At 43.0% G+C, this 17,085-nt stretch overlaps 1 protein-coding gene across 1 annotated transcript in view; it reads left to right on the top strand.

The window, feature by feature from the left end:
- Positions 1 to 898: 898 nt before the first annotated feature.
- The window catches only part of LIPA (lipase A, lysosomal acid type), a 37,913-nt gene continuing 21,726 nt past the window's right edge, over positions 899 to 17,085 (top strand). The window contains exons 1-3 of the mRNA XM_063102236.1: positions 899 to 1,009; positions 3,743 to 3,854; positions 5,698 to 5,815. Of these exons, the coding sequence (XP_062958306.1) occupies positions 3,744 to 3,854; positions 5,698 to 5,815 (229 nt within the window). The 5' untranslated portion in view covers positions 899 to 1,009; position 3,743. The remainder of the gene's footprint in view (positions 1,010 to 3,742; positions 3,855 to 5,697; positions 5,816 to 17,085) is intronic.

Below are 17,085 nucleotides of genomic sequence, written 5' to 3'. Positions count from 1 at the left end.
TGATCACCATATACATAACATAGCATCCTCCTTCATTGTCTCTTTACCCTGTTTTATTGTTCTTCATGGCACACTTATCACTACCTCATGTATTACATAGTTATTCGTAGCGTGTCTCTTCCTATTAGAATATAAGCAGGAGAGGGCCGGCCCGGTGGCTCACTCGGGAGAGTGCGGCACTGGTAGAGCGGAGGCCACAGGTTCGGATCCTATATAGGGATGGCCGGTGCACTCACTGGCTGAGCGTGGTGCAGACCACACCATGCCAAAGGTTGCAATCCTCTTACAGGTCAAAAAAAAAAAAAAAAAAAAAAAAGAGTATAAGCAGGAGAACAGGGACCTTGTTTGTTTGGTTTCTATACCCACAGGGTCTTCATAACGCCTGGCATTTAGCAGGTGCTCAATAAAATTTTTGTTGAATGAAGTGATTACTAAGTATGTGCATACTGAATATTGTTATATTTCTTCCTCTTTTCACTAATCTTTAATAATAAAATAAAATGTACAGCAAGATTGCTTTGCGTCAGGCACAATGCTAAGCGTTTTACATGGAGCATATAATTTATTTTCATTTGTAGAGCCCACGTGCTCTATGCCAGATGCAGAGAGTGCCAGCCCTGCAGGAGCTTCTGGTGGGGAGGGGAGGAGGACAGGAGGCAGCCACTAAGAGACCAGGCACCAGCACCGCGAGCAGGTACCGCAGGGGATCTGCTCTGCCCGATGCCGGGGCAGACCTTCCCATCTCTTGGGCCCGCCTACGGCCACGGCGCATGCTCCTCGGGGGCCGCGGGCTGGCTCCGAAGCGACTGTGCTCAGCCGGGGCGGAGTCTTCGTGGCACTTCCCGTTGGCGGGCTGCCCTGGTTGGCCGCGCGAATAGACGGAGTGGGGTGGCAGGCACCCTCCCCCCTGCCAGGGCCGCCTCCGTCCTCTGCAGGTCCCAACCCTGCACTCCGGCCCCCGCTAGCGGGCACTGCGACTGGGGACAGCGGCCCGGGAGGACGGTTCCAGGTGAGTTCCAGCCCTGGCTGCGAATAAGGTGCAGGTGGGCGTGGGAGCTGGCGCTCGGCCTGCCTCTGTCCCCGCGCCAGCGTCTCTGCAGGCCCGCAGGACCCTATGCGCTCGGTCCGCGGAACACTGCGTGGGGTACCTGCGGGTGCCTTTGTGCGGGCGGTGGCCCGCCGCACCTCCCAAGCACCCAGGAGTCGGGGCTCTCTAAAGTTGACCACCCTTCCCCGGGCGCTCTCTGATTTCTTGGATAGGCGCTGTCGCCGGTCGGTGAAGCTGCCAGAGTCCCCGTTCTGAGAGGACAGCCGGGATGTCTGATTCCCAGCTCTCCTTCTCGCTCGTCCTCTCTTCCTGTGAGCTCCTCCAGGCATCCTGCCCGACCTCTCTTAACTCGTTAGCCAAGGCCGTGGTCCAGAGCAGACTTGGGCATTGGTCCTGGTTAAAATTCCAGCCGTACTGCTATTTAGCCAGCTGGCACTTTGCTTCCAGTATTTAACTCGGGCGAACCTCGGTTTCTTGAAAAGTGGATTTAATGGTACTGCCATAGGGTTGGCGGAGGAGTAATTGATATGGGTTGGAATCGCTGCCTGCAGGGTCTAGATCTTAAACGGGAGAGTTTCTGTTAGAAAGCTAAATGACGAGCTGCACTGGGGCCTTCTTTTCTGGTACTGAACTGTTGGACCGCCCCGGTCCCATTTTTCAAAATCTGCGTTGTGCATTTAGTACAGTGGCCCCACACTTGGCCCCCAGGTTCTGGAGGTACAGAGTTGACTCAGACTCTGCCCTCGGGCTGGGGTGAAATGAGGACAGAGAAGCACTTAGCTGCCATGTAACAAACTCAAAGAACTGAGATAAAGGTGCTAAAAGAGCCTAGAAAAACACACTGAAACCAGGCTGGAGGGTTTTTTTTGTTTGTTTGTTTTTTTCTTTCTCCTTTTAACTCCTCATCCTTTGTGAGAATCGCTTGACTAATATGTTGAGAAACTAGTTCAGTGCTGTGTTCGTAGGGAAAATGACCTGGGTGACATTTCCAGTCCAGTAGCCTCAGCTGTTAATCTGGTGGCGCTTTCTCTGGACGGTGGGTCCAGGTTCTGTAGAATAGGCCCTGAATGGAAAGCAGCTACTGCCAGATGCTTCATTATTTTAAATTGTGGTAGAACCTTTATTTTATTTCCTTTTCGCTCTACTCTTTATTCTCTAGTAATAATAGACTTGTGGGAGGTTGTATGTACGACAAAAGATAGCCCAGGTCTGTACAGCCCTTACCAACTACCGTAAAAAAATATAAACTTGTAAGTAAAAGCCGTGGACTTTGCCAATGACTCAAGATAACACTCCCTACTTAACTGCTGCTTGGAAAAATAATTTCGTGAGGAACTGCATCAACAGAAAGGATTCAATTCACTTTTGCAATCTCCTGAGAACCAGTTTTTTAAGACTTGTGGAACACTCAGTTTAAGCACAAGTATCTTTTAAAACCAGCATTATTGAGGTATTTATTATTGGCATACAATAGCAGGGCATATTTCAATTGTATAATTTTGTAAGCTCTGACATATGTATACACCTGTGAAATCATCAGTACATTCAATATTATGAACCTGTATATCACCCCCAAAAGATTCCTTGTGCATTCCTTTGTAATCCTTTCCTTCTCCCCCTTCTCTCCCTAGGCAGCTTTCTGTCAATAGAGATTAGGCTGGCTTTTCTAGAGTTTGTATGAATGGGATTATACAGTATTTATTTTCAGTCTAGCTTCTTTCACTTGACACAATGATTTTGAGATTCATTCATGTTGTTGTATGTTCATTCCTTTTTATTGCTGAGTAATATGTATATATCATAATTTATCTATTCACCCATCTGGAGCATGTGGGTTTTTCCACTTTTTGGCTATTACACACAAGGCTGCTATAAACATTTGCATGTAAGTCTTTGTATGGACATACATACACACATCTTTTTAAGTGATGATATTTGTTTTAAAGAAAATGTATGCAGCTGGGCTGTAGTCCCAGCTTTTCTGCTAACCATCTGGTGTCCTTAGAAGAGTCACTTTGCTTTGCCTTTAACATCCTCACCATCTACACTACACTGTGATTTTGAGCCATCACTGCCAGAAATTAGAACGGTCTTTGTTGATAGTTGGAGACTTTCAGAAGGAGAGAGAGGGGTCCACTTTTTCCTCTCTGTTTCTCTTGCAGGCTCTCTTTCCTTTCATTTCACTTTTTTTTCCTTGAGTGACAAATTTTACATCCTGGCGTATAATCTGGGCAAGAAGGGAATTGAGTACATAGAGGGAAGCAAGAGCTAATATTAGCCAAATGTAAAAATGTTTAAATCACAAGCGGAAGGGGAAAAGTGGGAAACTAACAGATTCCAGAATTTTGTGGCTTTTCCTTTCTCAGTTTATCCTCTTCTAAGTTCTGCTTTCTGTTACTTCTCCAAAAACAATTTGTTCAATCTTTAACCTTGTGGTGAGGAGGTTGAGTGGTGTGCTGGGCTCCAGAGGTCACATAATAACCGTGGGTAGCAGTTGGGGAGTTTTCTTAGGAAAAAAGAATTCCTCATTTTCTCCTTCCAGATGTGACTGAGGTCATTTGTTTCATATTTGCCCTTCACCTAACTTTTACTTTGCCTTGAACCTGCTTCAGAACTTTTTATGGGAACATTAATCTGCCAACATATTTTTCTGTGGTAAAATTCAGGCAAATAATGATGGGCTGTTTTATACAGGATGGAAATGCAGCTCTTGCAGTTGGTGGCCTGTTTGGTCCTTGGGACCCTGCATTCAGAGGGGTCCACTGGGAGACTGATGGGTGTGGATCCTGAAGCAAACATGAATGTGGTAGGTATCTCAAAATCATGTGCTTTTAAAATGCATCTGTGACAAATGTTAATTATTTTCTTAAATCCAGTTATATGGGCCACTGGAAGCCACAACTCTACTCTCTTTATAGTTCCTATGCTTTTCACTTTCTCTGAATCTTAGATTCAATTTGCTAGACTTTTCCCACCAGGTAAGGTGTATGTAACAAATCTCATTTTACTTTTAAAACTATATACTTCTTCATAAGACAAATAGTGATTTTTATTCATTTTTTTTAAGTCTCACTGAATTTGTTTAAAGGACAATAAAAAAGTGTCAAAACTTTTGCTAGAACATTACTGTGCTGGTTTTAGACTACATTGAATAAAGCTTGTGATTAAGAATGTTCAGAGAACATACTTCAATACAAAAGCTGAAGTATCTGAAAAAAATTTTGTTAGAATAAATAAGCAAAAACAATCTTTTAATTAAAACATTTTAATGTTATTAATCTTAAGTAAATAATAAAACCTGGAAATACTTCATTTAGGTATAAAAATCAGAAAAATACAGGTTATTAAAGAAACCAGCAACTTTAAAATAGATGGTGCAGGTACCCAACTGAAGAGTCCGGCAACTTAGACACTTGAAGAGAAATCATGGAGAGCCAAAAGAGACCTGATAACAGAGTCTAAGGTTAAATTTTATTTCTTATCAAAAATCTTTTCTTTAAACTCCCCCTTTTAAAAAAAATAATTCCTATAAGAATAATATTAAATCCTTTCAAGTATTTATGGTAGAGAGGACTGATTTACCTAATTAATGGTAGAGAGCACTTATTTACATTAAAACTTTTGGATAATTGTATTATCTGTTAAATAATAAACAGAGAGGCTCTCTCAAAGAAAAATGAGTTTAATTGGGAATATAACATTGCAGTGGGAATATGCAAGTCATAGTAAACTACGTGTGTATTCAGGGAGAAAAAAAAGACAAAGGGTTTTAAAGGAAAAGTGATGGAGGATTACGTAATTGTTGTGGGATATTTATCCTTGGCTACCTGACGTCAGTCTAAAGTTAGACAGACAGCTGCTGGGCAGATGTCCTTCCAGAAATATTTTTTGTTAAGGTTGTGATGGCCTCTCTGCAAGGCTGTGGTTTTGCAGAGTTCTTTGTGATGATTTCTATCAGGCTTTCATGCATAAGAACCCTCCCTTCATGGCCTTCCCCAGCTCTATTTTTCAGAGGTTTTTCCTAGCACGAGTGACACCGTTTTGATTCTGACAGCTTTCTCATATCCATATCCCACTGAGCTCCTGATTAACAATTACCTCATGGATCTTTCCTTGTGGAGAAATGAATTTGATCATAATTCGGTTTTTTCAACTTTTCTTCAACTCCATGTTGACATTCTAGTGTAATTTTTTCAGTCCATTGTTAAAAATGGATTAATATTTATTACACTTTATTTTCCAGGATGAGACTTCTTAAAACATGAGAAATGTTTTACACTTTCACAGTATTACCTGGCGTATTTAAGAGAGAAATGAGTGTTTATTTGTGCCTAGTAGGCAGGATGGAAACAAAGAGGCCTAGAGCTGTGGTAAAGTTAGGCACGCTTGGTGTGGAACATGCTAGAATGATGAAGCCAAAGTTTAACTGAATATCTGTGGGTAGAACACATGAGTAAAACAAGTGGATGATTTACTCTTTTGATGGGATGTTGGCTACTAGATTGAGCAGACTAAAATTTCAATAACAATTGATTTCTTAAATAAAGCCTGGAGAATATCATTGACATTTTGTCTTCTGCTTTGCCTGTTAATGTGGGAAATCACATCAGATCTGTCTGTGTAATTTCCATGGTCCTTTTTCTCCATAGACTGAAATTATCTCTTACTGGGGATTCCCTGCTGAGGAACACTTAGTTGAGACAGAAGATGGATATATTCTGTGCCTTCACCGAATCCCTCATGGGAGGAAGAACCATTCTGACAAAGGTATGGGTATTTTCTTTGGTGAGATAGGAAAGCTCTTAAAAGTAACTGCATTGCTGGAATTTGGCCAGTTTTTATGTCAGTAACCAAGTTGAGATTTAACCTGAAAACATTGAAATGGGATTATTTTTAGAGTAAAGTACTAAATGTGTTACATTTATGTAAGGCATAGAAAAATGCTTTTTCTTTTAAGGAAGGACAAAAGTCAACTAATTTCATATTTTGCTTTCAGGTTCAAAGGTCAGATTCATTTGAGGATATGCTATAACACCTGCTTTCTTTGTTTTATAAGGAAGCATATTATTTAATGAAATATTTTGATTACTAAGTAGATGGCTTTGGCTACTTGAAAATTATTTAGCTTTTTGAATAGGTAATGTATTCACATAGTCCCAGAATCAAAGAAAATAAAAAGATACATAGTGAAATACTTCTCTCTTATCTCATTCCCCATTTTTTTAAATGTATCCTTCTAAAATCTATTCATTTTTAATTTTTTTATCTCAAAGAATCTCATGATAAACAAATGTAAACATAGATTCTTATTTTTTCAGTACCCCCCTTTTAATACAAAAGGTGGGTATAATGCATAATGTTTTGTTCTTTGACTTTTTTACTTAATATCTTGGAGATCTTTTCATATATATGATCACTTATTCTACAGATACATGATATTCTACTATATAGCTATATCATGATTTATTTAACAGGTAAAGTGTCCTATTAATGGGCATTCGTGCTATGTTCAGTGTTCTGTTAGCTAATATTGCTGCTATAAATAACCTTTTATGTGTGAAGTTTATTTATAAGATATAGTTCTAGAAATAGGATTTTGGGGTGAGAGGATATATGCATTTGTGATTTTTAGATATTATTAAATTGCTTTCTATGTGTGCTGGTACTGATAATTACTCTCACTAGGAATACAGGAAAGTTTTTGTAGTTTTAGTTTAAAAAATATATATATATATTTGTATCTTTTTTTCTTTTTCTTATTTTATAACTGAAGCAAAACTGTGGTTTCCAATGCAGATGAAGGAATTTCTAGATAGGCCACTTGAAACTGCTAAACAGGTATCAGAATAAGGATCCGATCCTTATTCAATCATCTAGAAACTTTTCTTGGGAAATTAACATTCAGATTAAGGTAATTGGATAATTATCTCTTCTTCAGTTAAAGTTTTATATGGGCAGAAGAGCCTTCTTTGCCTCAATACTTAAGTGGCCACAACAACAATGTTCTTTTTGAAACTTAATTTTTAACTCTTGAGATGTTTATGGTTTGCAAATACATGCTGTTAAGCTTTCTTTTAATAAATGTGTTCCAGAATGAGTGGTGAGTTACAGTGAGGGCTTCTAGTTTTCACTCTGCTCAGAACACACAAAACATATACTTCATGCTAGAGTGAGTGTAGGATCTTAGTTTCCTTCCTTTTTTTTTTTTTTTTAAAGAATAACACCTGTATACTGATTTCAGACCCCATATAAAGAAAAATATGTATTGGTCTTTCTCTTAAAAGTGGTTAGTTGAGGGGCTGGCCAATTGTCTGAGTTGGTTAGAGTACAGTGTTGGAACACCAAGGCTGAGTGTTCAGATCCCTGCACTGTCCTACCGCCGAAAAAAAAAAAGTTGTTAGTTGACTAATGTAATTAGTAATGTGAGTTATTACTAAAAGATTCTGGGAATCTCAGTGAAAACATGCTGAGAGAATGCATCTCTTCTTTTTCTATGCCCACCTCCAGGCTTCTTACTGCATACAGCAATTAAAGCATGTAGGGCCACATGCCCTATGTGTGTGTATCACATTGTCACAGGTGGAGTGCCCTAGAATTTAGGAAAGTGAGCATGAGTCTTGACAGGCTGCCAGGTGGAAGGAATAACAGTTGGGGACCTCCATACCGGACTGGGGTCTGCCTCTGGCTTCTGCTGTGCTTTCACTTCATGGGTCTCAGATTGTTGATCTGTAAAAACCATTGATTGACTGGGATGATCTCAAAGTTCCTGCTTGGTTGTTATTACTCTCTGGTTCTATGGGTTATATTCTTTATTATTCTTCTTCCTTTCTTTTTTTGGCAGGAGTGTTGGGTGAGTGGGGAAGTGGGTATTCTTGGTCTTCAGAATGGAGAACATAGACGAAAGTACTCTAAGCTGAATCTGGTCGTAGCATTAGGTCCCCATCTTCTTTCTCTATGCCGAAGGGAACCTCCTGTAGTGGATCAGTGACATGTATATATAACACCCCCTGTGAGCTAACCTCAGGGGAGTTTTCAAGGAAATCTGTGATGAATGACTCATGTCTCTAAAGGAATTGTGATTTTCCTAAGAACGGCATAGGTGCTTTTCTTTTTTTTTTTTTTTTTTTTCGTTTTTTTTGTTTTTTTGTTTTTGACTGGTAAGGGGATCGCAACCCTCGGCATGGTGTCATCCACACCGCGCTCAGCCAGTGAGCGCACCAGCCATCCCTATATAGGATCCGAACCCGCGGCCTCGGCACTACTAGTGCCGCACTCTTCCGAGTGAGCCACAGGGCAGGCCCAATAGGTGCTTTTCTGATGGTTTGCATTTCCATGGTCCAAGGCAGAGCATAGGACAGAGGCTCTACTGTCCTTCACTCCAGTCAAGAGCAATGTTGTCAGTGGTGTTACTTTGGTTCATTTATTTTATTTCATTTTTATTTATTTTTTACTTTATCAATAAACAATGTAGTTGATCTTTGTGTCCCTTGACCAATTACTTTGGCTCATTAAAAGACAAGTAAGACAAAAAGAATAGACAAGGTTCTTCACACCCGCATGCCACCTCCTCTCCTCACTTCCTGCTCTATTAATAGCACCATCCTCTTCCTCATGACCCAGACTGGAAACTGCAGAATCATTCTTGACTCCCCTCTTTCACAGCTGTCAGGTCTTCTCTAGACTACTCAGGTTATATCGCATCACTGCGTCCCTTTCTTTGCTTTCCCTGACCAGCACCCTACCTTAGGCTCTTGTCATTTCATCCAACACCTGAAATAAATTCAGAAGCTGAGAGAGGCTTGAGCCACTTCATTCCCAAGGCTCCCCATACCTGGAAAAAAAAATTCTCAAAACAGGAATATGGGAATTTGGTCTGCTTATACTTTAAGAGATTAATGCTTTTAATACACACAAAAATGATAACCTTCTGTATATACTGAGATATTACTCATTTATTGGTACCATATTCCTTGTGGAAACTGCATTTACAGCTGAATGTTGAGCACCTTTCAGTCCTGTTGCAGTGGGCCTCTCTGACTGTATACATGGCCTCACTTGGAGATGACTGGAGGTGTTTCATGAACACAGGTCTGGGCCATGTGGCTCCTCTGCCCATGTCCTCTTATTAGCTCTACCAACTGCTCTTTCTGCCAGCCTCCGTGTTCTTATCTGTCCTACATGGATTTTCAGGATTAAGTTTCTTAAAACCCAGCAATAATTATGTGATTTTGCCATTCAACAATCATCAGGGATCTAATGAATGAAGATACACACTTTTCCTTAATATGCTGTCCTAGCTGCTGTCTGTACGCTTTAACTCCATTCTGTAGAGTAGTAGCCTTTGGCTACCTATGGAGTATATGCCTGCTGTTTTCTGCTATTAAGCAACCTTCCTGTCATGTGTTGAGCTACCCTTCTTTTTTGCTAACTCCTTAAGGGAATTGAAATTCAGAAATTAAACATTTATAGGGAAGTGGTTCAGTTGTCATCTGCTCACCCTTATTTCAGGAAGTCATGGGGTGTTAGCACTAGAAGGATCTCAGATTCCTGCCTGGGCTGGGGATTTGGAGAGCTTGTATGTTTAACACACTTCCCCAGTGGATTCCAAGGCAGAATTCTTGGGTTTGAGAACCTGCGTTCTGGACCAGCACCCTCATTTTACTGGGGGAGACAGCCAGACTCAGAAAGAAAGGGATTTGCCTTAGGTAGAAGGGTAATGGCCTGACTAGTCTTACTACAGATTCTGTGTTCTTTGAGCTAGAGAATGTGACCTTATGTAATAAGGATTGACCAAGTCGATCCCATGATAGTCAGAATGTATATGTTATTTGGCTAAGGAAGTACGTACTAGTCTTGCATAAAATACAACAACAAAAAAGCACATTTATCCTTGCCTAAGTGGGAAATTGGCCAGCTGTCAAAGAAAACACCAAGAGTGGCACATTTGTGTGAGAAAAGCTATACACCTGATGGCGCAGTAGATGAAGTGGCCATTATGGACTGTGGAGGCCTGGAATAACTGCCTTCAGTGTGCAGAAACAGGTTTTTCAACTCTGGCCTTAGCAAAGACTCCCCAGGGGTTGCCCATTGAACTTTTTGAGTCAAAACTGAAAATTCACAGCATGGCTTCTGAGTTGTCTTTGGAAGGAAAGACCATTAGCCTGTGTTTAGCTTTGATTGTTTATTTTAGGATTCTTTCTGGGTTTTTCTTTCCTTACAGAAACTCTTCCCTTTTAAAGAAACCAATTTTTTTTTTTAATAAATGCAGTGCTCTAACAAGCTACACATAGTCCTTGATAATCTGGGATGTAAGAGATGTGGGTTCATTAATCGAGACCTGAGTGTGATGACTCGGGCTGAGCTCACACCAGGCTTGCTTGGTGCTCTGATGGTGCATTGTTTTGGGGGGTGGCATTTAGACCCTCTGCCAAACCAGGTTGCAGCTGGAGCAGAGTCCAGGTGGAAAGGAAGGAAGAGAGCCATGCCCTGCTCCGTTCCTCCTGGTTAACCCCTCTAACTGACTTGTCCTCAGTCTAAATGCCACTTCTTCAGGGAGGATGTCCCCAGCCACTCACACCAGCTCAGGCCCCTGACTACATGTTCTTTGTATGTTTCTTTCATAGGAGTTAAGACAATAAACAATGACTTATGTGGGTGGTGACGTCTGTAAGCTCTGTCTTCTGCACTAGACTGTGAGCTCTGGCGGGGGGGGGGGGGGGGCGCTGCAGCCTTTTCTGACTCCGCTTACTTGATAATTGCTCCAGCCCAACACTTCAGTCTCTCAGAAAGTGCTCCTGGCAGCCTTCCTGGGACTGGGTTGAGCAAAGCATTGAAACTTGATGGTGTTCCTTGCTCAAGGCCACATTGGGTTAAGGATTCCCTACTTCTGGGCTCAGAGGCACCCACGAACGCAACCTGAGTACTTCCCGTGTTAGGTGAAACTAGAAGCTGTGTTGCCTAGTGGTTAAGTGGGAGCATGCGAATGGCTGCCAGCCTTGGGTTTAAGTTCCAGCTCTACTACTTTAACTAGCTGTGTGCCCTTGAGAATTTACTTAACCTTTCAAGTTTTAATTTCTTCAACTATTAAACAGGAAGCACAATACTTGCTACTTTATAGGTCGTTGTGAAAATTAGATAAAATAAGGCTCATGAAGCATCTTACCCAGTATAAATGGAAGCTGTAGTTTCTGTTTTTAATTTTTAGACATCATCATGGGTTTGATGGTGGTCTCTGATATCTGCTTCCTCAGTATTTAGTCCTCCCTGACAAGGAATGTATTCTAAACTACAAGGAAAGGAGGAAGATGCTTACGTTGGGATTTGTTTGCCACGGGCAGAAGATGCTTAAGTAAGAAATCTAACTGATAGACCCACGTTGGGGGGACTAGGTGACAAGTGTTGTCATCTCTGGCCAGGTGTCCCTTGCCAGGTGCTTCCCTGTCTGTACCTCTCTGATCCTTCTGTTGAGTGAGAATTTTGGACCAGAGCTAGATAATTTCCCAACATTTAGCCAGCTGTGAAGCAGTGAACTCAAGCTGTCAGAATGCAAAGCTGTCTGAGGACAGGCTGGAGCAGTGCGGGGCAGGGAAAAGCAGAAAGATGGCAGATGACAGGCACTTTCATGTGACCTGGCTTTGATTTCCAGCTCCATCATATACTAATTGTGTATTCTGAGGCAAATTATTTATTCTCTCTAAGCCTCAGAGTCCCCAAAGTAGGAAGAATGATGTAAATGGCTAGCAGCATCCTGGGTACATGGTAAACTCTAATTAAGACCATGCCCCAGAAAGTGCAAGTAGTGTATGTCACGTGTGTATGCATATGTAACGTTTTTTCCTTCATTTATCCTTCATTATTCCATTTATTCATCAAATCATTTATTTCTTATTTCTTATATTATTTAGTATTATTTATTATTCATCAAATGTGTGCCCCATGTGCAGCTTCAGCATTAGGTGCTCTGGACACTGCAGTGAACAGGACAGACCAGACTGCTGCCTTCATGTTGTTTAGTGATGACAGCCTGTTGCTGGTGGTGGGGAGAACAGCCTTCTGACAGATGGGGCAGTTTTCTTGCCTGCTCTGTGATAGGGGTGTTCTTGTGTTCACTCCTCCAGGTCATCCCCTTTTCAGGGCTGTGAAATGTGAACACAGTGGTCTGGAGAGTGGCACAGGCCACACACTTTTCTGAAGGCTTCCTTGGACAGGCCAGGTGAGGGGCTTTGTGCCCCACGTGGTCCATCACGTGAGTCCTCACACAACTCTAGGATGTAAGAACTCTTATTACTCCCTATTTTACAGGCTTATGATGTTAATTCGACCAAGAAAAGAGCTGGTTGGTAGCAGAGACAGGAGAGCTCATGACTGAGTCCCTACCCACTTGGCCCTTTTTTCAGGCCTTGGCACTGCAGCAATGTCCCCGATAAAGTCACACTGTGGAAAGTGTCTGATTTAGATAATCTGCAGATTGGCTTCTGTTGCTTAAGGTCCTGGGATAGAGGCTTTGGAGATAAACCTCTCCGTCTTGTTTACTCCAGTGAATATCAGGCATCATGACCGAAGCTTCCCACCAAAGTTATTTGTTTACAGTGTTTTGGGTGTTTTTTGAGGCCAACTCTTCAAATTAGAATTTGACTATAAAAATTCACTTAGTAATCCCCTGCTTTGGATAAATGAAAGTCTACTCTTAATAGTTCTGGAGAAGGGGCCTTAGAACTACCTTTAGGGGCCTGTTAGATGCTGATCAGGGATCTCCGTGTCTGATTGGTCTTCCACTGGGCATTTTGGGCAGCACACTTTTCTCTGGCCAGCCTGGTGGACCAGAGGGTTGGACACCTCCCTTTTGGATGAACCCCAGTTTGAACACAGTTGTGGATGGGCTGATTCAGAATAGCCAAGGGAGTGTGTCGAAAACAAATACTTCCAGGCTCTGTCCTTAGAGTTCCTGATTCCCTAAATCAGGGCCAGAGCTAGGGCCAGGATCAGGAATAGGATTGTGTCTGTTCTGTAAGCACCCCAGGTGATTTTGATATGTAGCCAGTTTTGGGAAACACTGCTTGGCTTGCTGTGAAACGGCTGGGTATAAACTGAATATATACATACATACATATACACACACACACACACACACCTCGTCTTCTCTGCCACTTTATTTTTTATTGAATTTTTCTTTAAAGCATTGGTTCAAAACAAGGGCTTTGGAATGAAGAAGACTTGGTTTTCTATTCTGGCACACTACTAGCTGAGTGTCCCAGGGCAGGTTACTTAACCTCTATCTCTAGGAGTGGGTTATCTCATCTTTAAGATGGGGGTGGATCTTAACATCTCTTGTAACAATGTAGTCCATATAAAACAGTGCCTGGCACATATTTGTAGTAGTTATGACAGAAAAATCATCCAGATGCCAGGAAGCCCCTAGGTCCTGGAAAACCTGTCTTAGGGACGGTTGCACCAGTCCTTGGACTTCAGGTTTGTCCACAGCTGGGGGCCTACTTTGCTGGGTGGCAAGTATTCCTGAATTGTCTAGTCCCGTGGACCATTCAGGGAGGTATGAAGTGAGAGGTCTCTGATTTTACATTACTCAGTATGAAGTAGTGGGAGTGAGTGTGCTCCATACACAAAGTCCTTGTTGCCTTTTTGTCTAGAACCTGTCATCAAGGGAGGAGAGAGAGCCCTTATATGACTCACAGCATATGTTCTAAGCTATCCTGGCAGATCTGGGGTTATGTAGGCTCCTTCCAAACTATCAAGGAGCCAGGCTGTCCCTGTGAGGTGGGGGAGCCAGGAAGCCTGGGCACTCATGCGGGGAGCCAGGGAGCCTTGTTGTTTCTGTACAAGGCAAAAACCCTGGTGTGTCACAGTCACCTGAGGAATTAGCTTTAAAATGCAGAATTCTGGACCTTACCTGAGAATCTTTGGAGGTGGATCCCAGGAAAACGAATGGTCAGAAAGCTCCCAGGAGGAGTCTGATGAGCAGCCAGGTTTAGGACACGCTGGGTAATTGAATAAATACTCATACACAAAAAATGCAGTGAACAGCTTTATAAAGGGGTTTGTGGGCCCTCTGAAGCCCCATGTATGGGATGTCCGCATTTAAGAACTCTGAGGGTATATAGAAGCAAGGCTGAGAGGGGACCTGTGGGGACCTGACAACCTTGAACACAGTCATGTCACTCCCAGCCTCTCTCTTCATCAGGAAGGCCATGCAGTGACGGGTGAAAGCTAGGCCTTGGAGACACACTGCCTGCCTTTGCATCCTGGCTCCACCAGTGCCGGCTGTAAGGCTAGGGACATCTTCCTTAGCCACACTGTGCCTCAGAATCCTCATCTGGAAAATGGGAGTAAAAGCTAGTCTCCGACTGTATGAGTATTATTGTCCTATGGCTGCTGTAACACATTACCACTAATGTAGTGGCTTAAAACAACACAGATTTATTTCTTTACAGTTCTGGAGGTCAGAAGCTTAAAAATCAAGGTGCTGGCAGGGCTGCATTTCTTCTGGAGGCTCTAAGGGAGGATCTCTTTTCTTGGCTTTTCCAGCTTCCAGAAGCTGCTTATATTCCTTGGCTCATGGGCCCTTCCTCCATTATCAAAGCCAGCAGTGTAGCATCTTCCAATCTTTCATTCCAACCCTTCTGCCTCCCTTTTATAAGGACCCTTGTGCTTACATTGGGCCATCTGGGTCATCCAGGGTGCTGTCCCCATCTCGAGATCCTTAATCACATCTGCAAAGCCCCTTTTGCCATGTAAGCTAACATATTCACAGGGTCTGGGAATTTGGACATGGGTATCTTTGGGGGCCATTATTCCACCTACCACACCGACTCAGAGCTGTTAGGTGACTTATCTGAGATAATGTATGTGACATGCTTAGCATAGCACCTGATACAGTCAGCACTTAGTATGCTCTGGCTGTAACTATGATTATATTACCTGGGCTAAAGAATACCAGTTCCTTTTATCTTTCTTCACCGTGCTGTGTTTTAATAATATTTTATTGCATTTGCATTATTATCATTGTTATTATCGGGGACTTTTATTTTTTGAGGTTCACTATGGATCAGCCACTTCATCTTCCCCATTTTAGAAAAATGCTCCTTGCTCTTCATTTTGGTTTCAGTCTGGACTCAACAGACTGGACTTCAGCAGAGAAGGCCAGTGCTTCAGGAGGCAGGAGGAACTTCCCCACCTACCCGGTCATCTTCCTGCTGTGTGACTGTGGGCTCAGCACATTCAGTTTTGGTGCCTGAGTGGTCCCTTCCTCGCTTCCACTCATGCTGGGGCCTAATCAGCAGGCAGCACTGTGGTGGGATGTCACAGACTGCTTCCCTTTGCCAGCTCTGTGCTAACCATTTATTTTAGGTGGCCATGATGATGAAACTTGTCCTCTCTGGGCCAAGAAATGGTCCTTTTAGCCTTTCCTTTAACCCCCAGCCCTCCTAGAGCCAACTGCAGGGCACATCTGGTGAAGGCAGCCCTTGTCCTCGATGTCTTGGATAAAGCAGGCCTCAGGGTATAAGAGTGCATTGAACAGGCTGGTGCTTGGAAGAACTGCCCAGCAGGAAAGGATGAGCCTGGTGTCCCTGACTCCCATTCTCTGTCCCTTTCATCTACCAGAGATTGCTTTCTTCAAGCACTTGGCCAGCATCCCTCCAAAATAGCTTCCTGCCTTCAGCCATTCATTCTCTGTATATTCTAGAATGACTTCTCTCTTGTCAACCTTCTTACCCATAGCAAAGCAGTTAAGAGCATTTGAATCCAACTCCCCCCTCACCAGCTCTTGTTCAGCCTTGGGCAAATTACTTGACTTCTTTTCACCACAATTCCCTGTTCTGTTCAATGGGAGTAGAACCATCTTCCTAGGACCTACTGCATAGTACCTAGAGCATGTACGTGTGCAATAATTGCTAGCTCTCATTTTGATCAGTTTCTCTGAGCAAGACGGAGAGAAATCTGATTAAAATAATTCACTGGAAGATGTGAGTGGTAGTAGGTTTAACCCTCCCAGAGAGAAAATTCTTTTGCTGGCAAATTCTTATATCCTTGATTGGTGATGGGACGGGAAAGAATGAGATTATACCTTCCTTTCTTCTGCCTGGTGGGGGCAGGTGAGAAAAGCTGGCAGACAGGTGGGCAGGCCTGTTTCCAGCACCTTCATCTATTCCAGTACCCTTGTGCATTCACTCAGTGCCAGAGGAAAGGGACAAGCAGGTTAGCACCCACTTTTTAAAGGCTTTCCACCCCAGGATTTGTCAATGTTTTGATGATTCCTAATGGAATCATTGCGGCTGGAAGCCAGTGAGTTCTGTCCTCTGCATCTCCCTTCTCTGAGGGGCCCTTTTGTTCTGGGATCAAAGGAAACCAACCCAGCCTGAAAAGACCCTGTGAAGTCCTTCATGTCCCCTCTGTCCCCAGGTCAGATAAGGCACTGAACTTCCCAGTGGTTCCCCACTGAGCGGCACTGCTGACTCAGGCAGGGAACCTTTGATGTGCACTCTGGGGTCCTGTTCCCATCTGGCTAGGGCGTGGTACAGCGTCAGTTCTCTATGCATCTAGTTCCCATTTCTTCCTGAGAACTCTCTGTGGAGAAATCTCTCTCTCACTTAAGATCCAACTCAACTATTTCTTCCTTGGCCTGAGTAACTTTTTCTTCTGGGCTTTTCTGGGTTGTGTTCTGGCCCTTGCCAGGCTGGGCTAGAAGGTAATTGTCTTGTTCACTAGGATGGAGCTCCTTGGGGGAGGGAGTGTGGGTTACCCACCTTTGCATCCCCAGCATCTAGCACAGTGGCTAATACTTAGGCTCTAGCAGAGGCTTACCCAAAACCTAATGAGTTTTTTAAAATCACTTCTTGATTTTCTCACTTCTATTGCACTGCTTGGTATACATCAGGTTCTCAGGACAAATTCTCCAGCTGAATGAGTGGAACACAGCTGGGGCCTCAGGTTGCTGTAAGGCCATGCCATTTGTCAGACGTTTACCTTTCTTTGCCAGTCTCTGCCTCACCTGCTGGCATTCCCCATAAGAAAACACCGTGGTC

Source organism: Cynocephalus volans, chromosome 7 (assembly GCF_027409185.1).
Source record: "Cynocephalus volans isolate mCynVol1 chromosome 7, mCynVol1.pri, whole genome shotgun sequence".
Lineage (NCBI taxonomy): Eukaryota > Metazoa > Chordata > Mammalia > Dermoptera > Cynocephalidae > Cynocephalus > Cynocephalus volans.
Note: the sequence above shows the minus strand (reverse complement) of the source record. Positions and strands in the feature narration are given on the sequence as shown.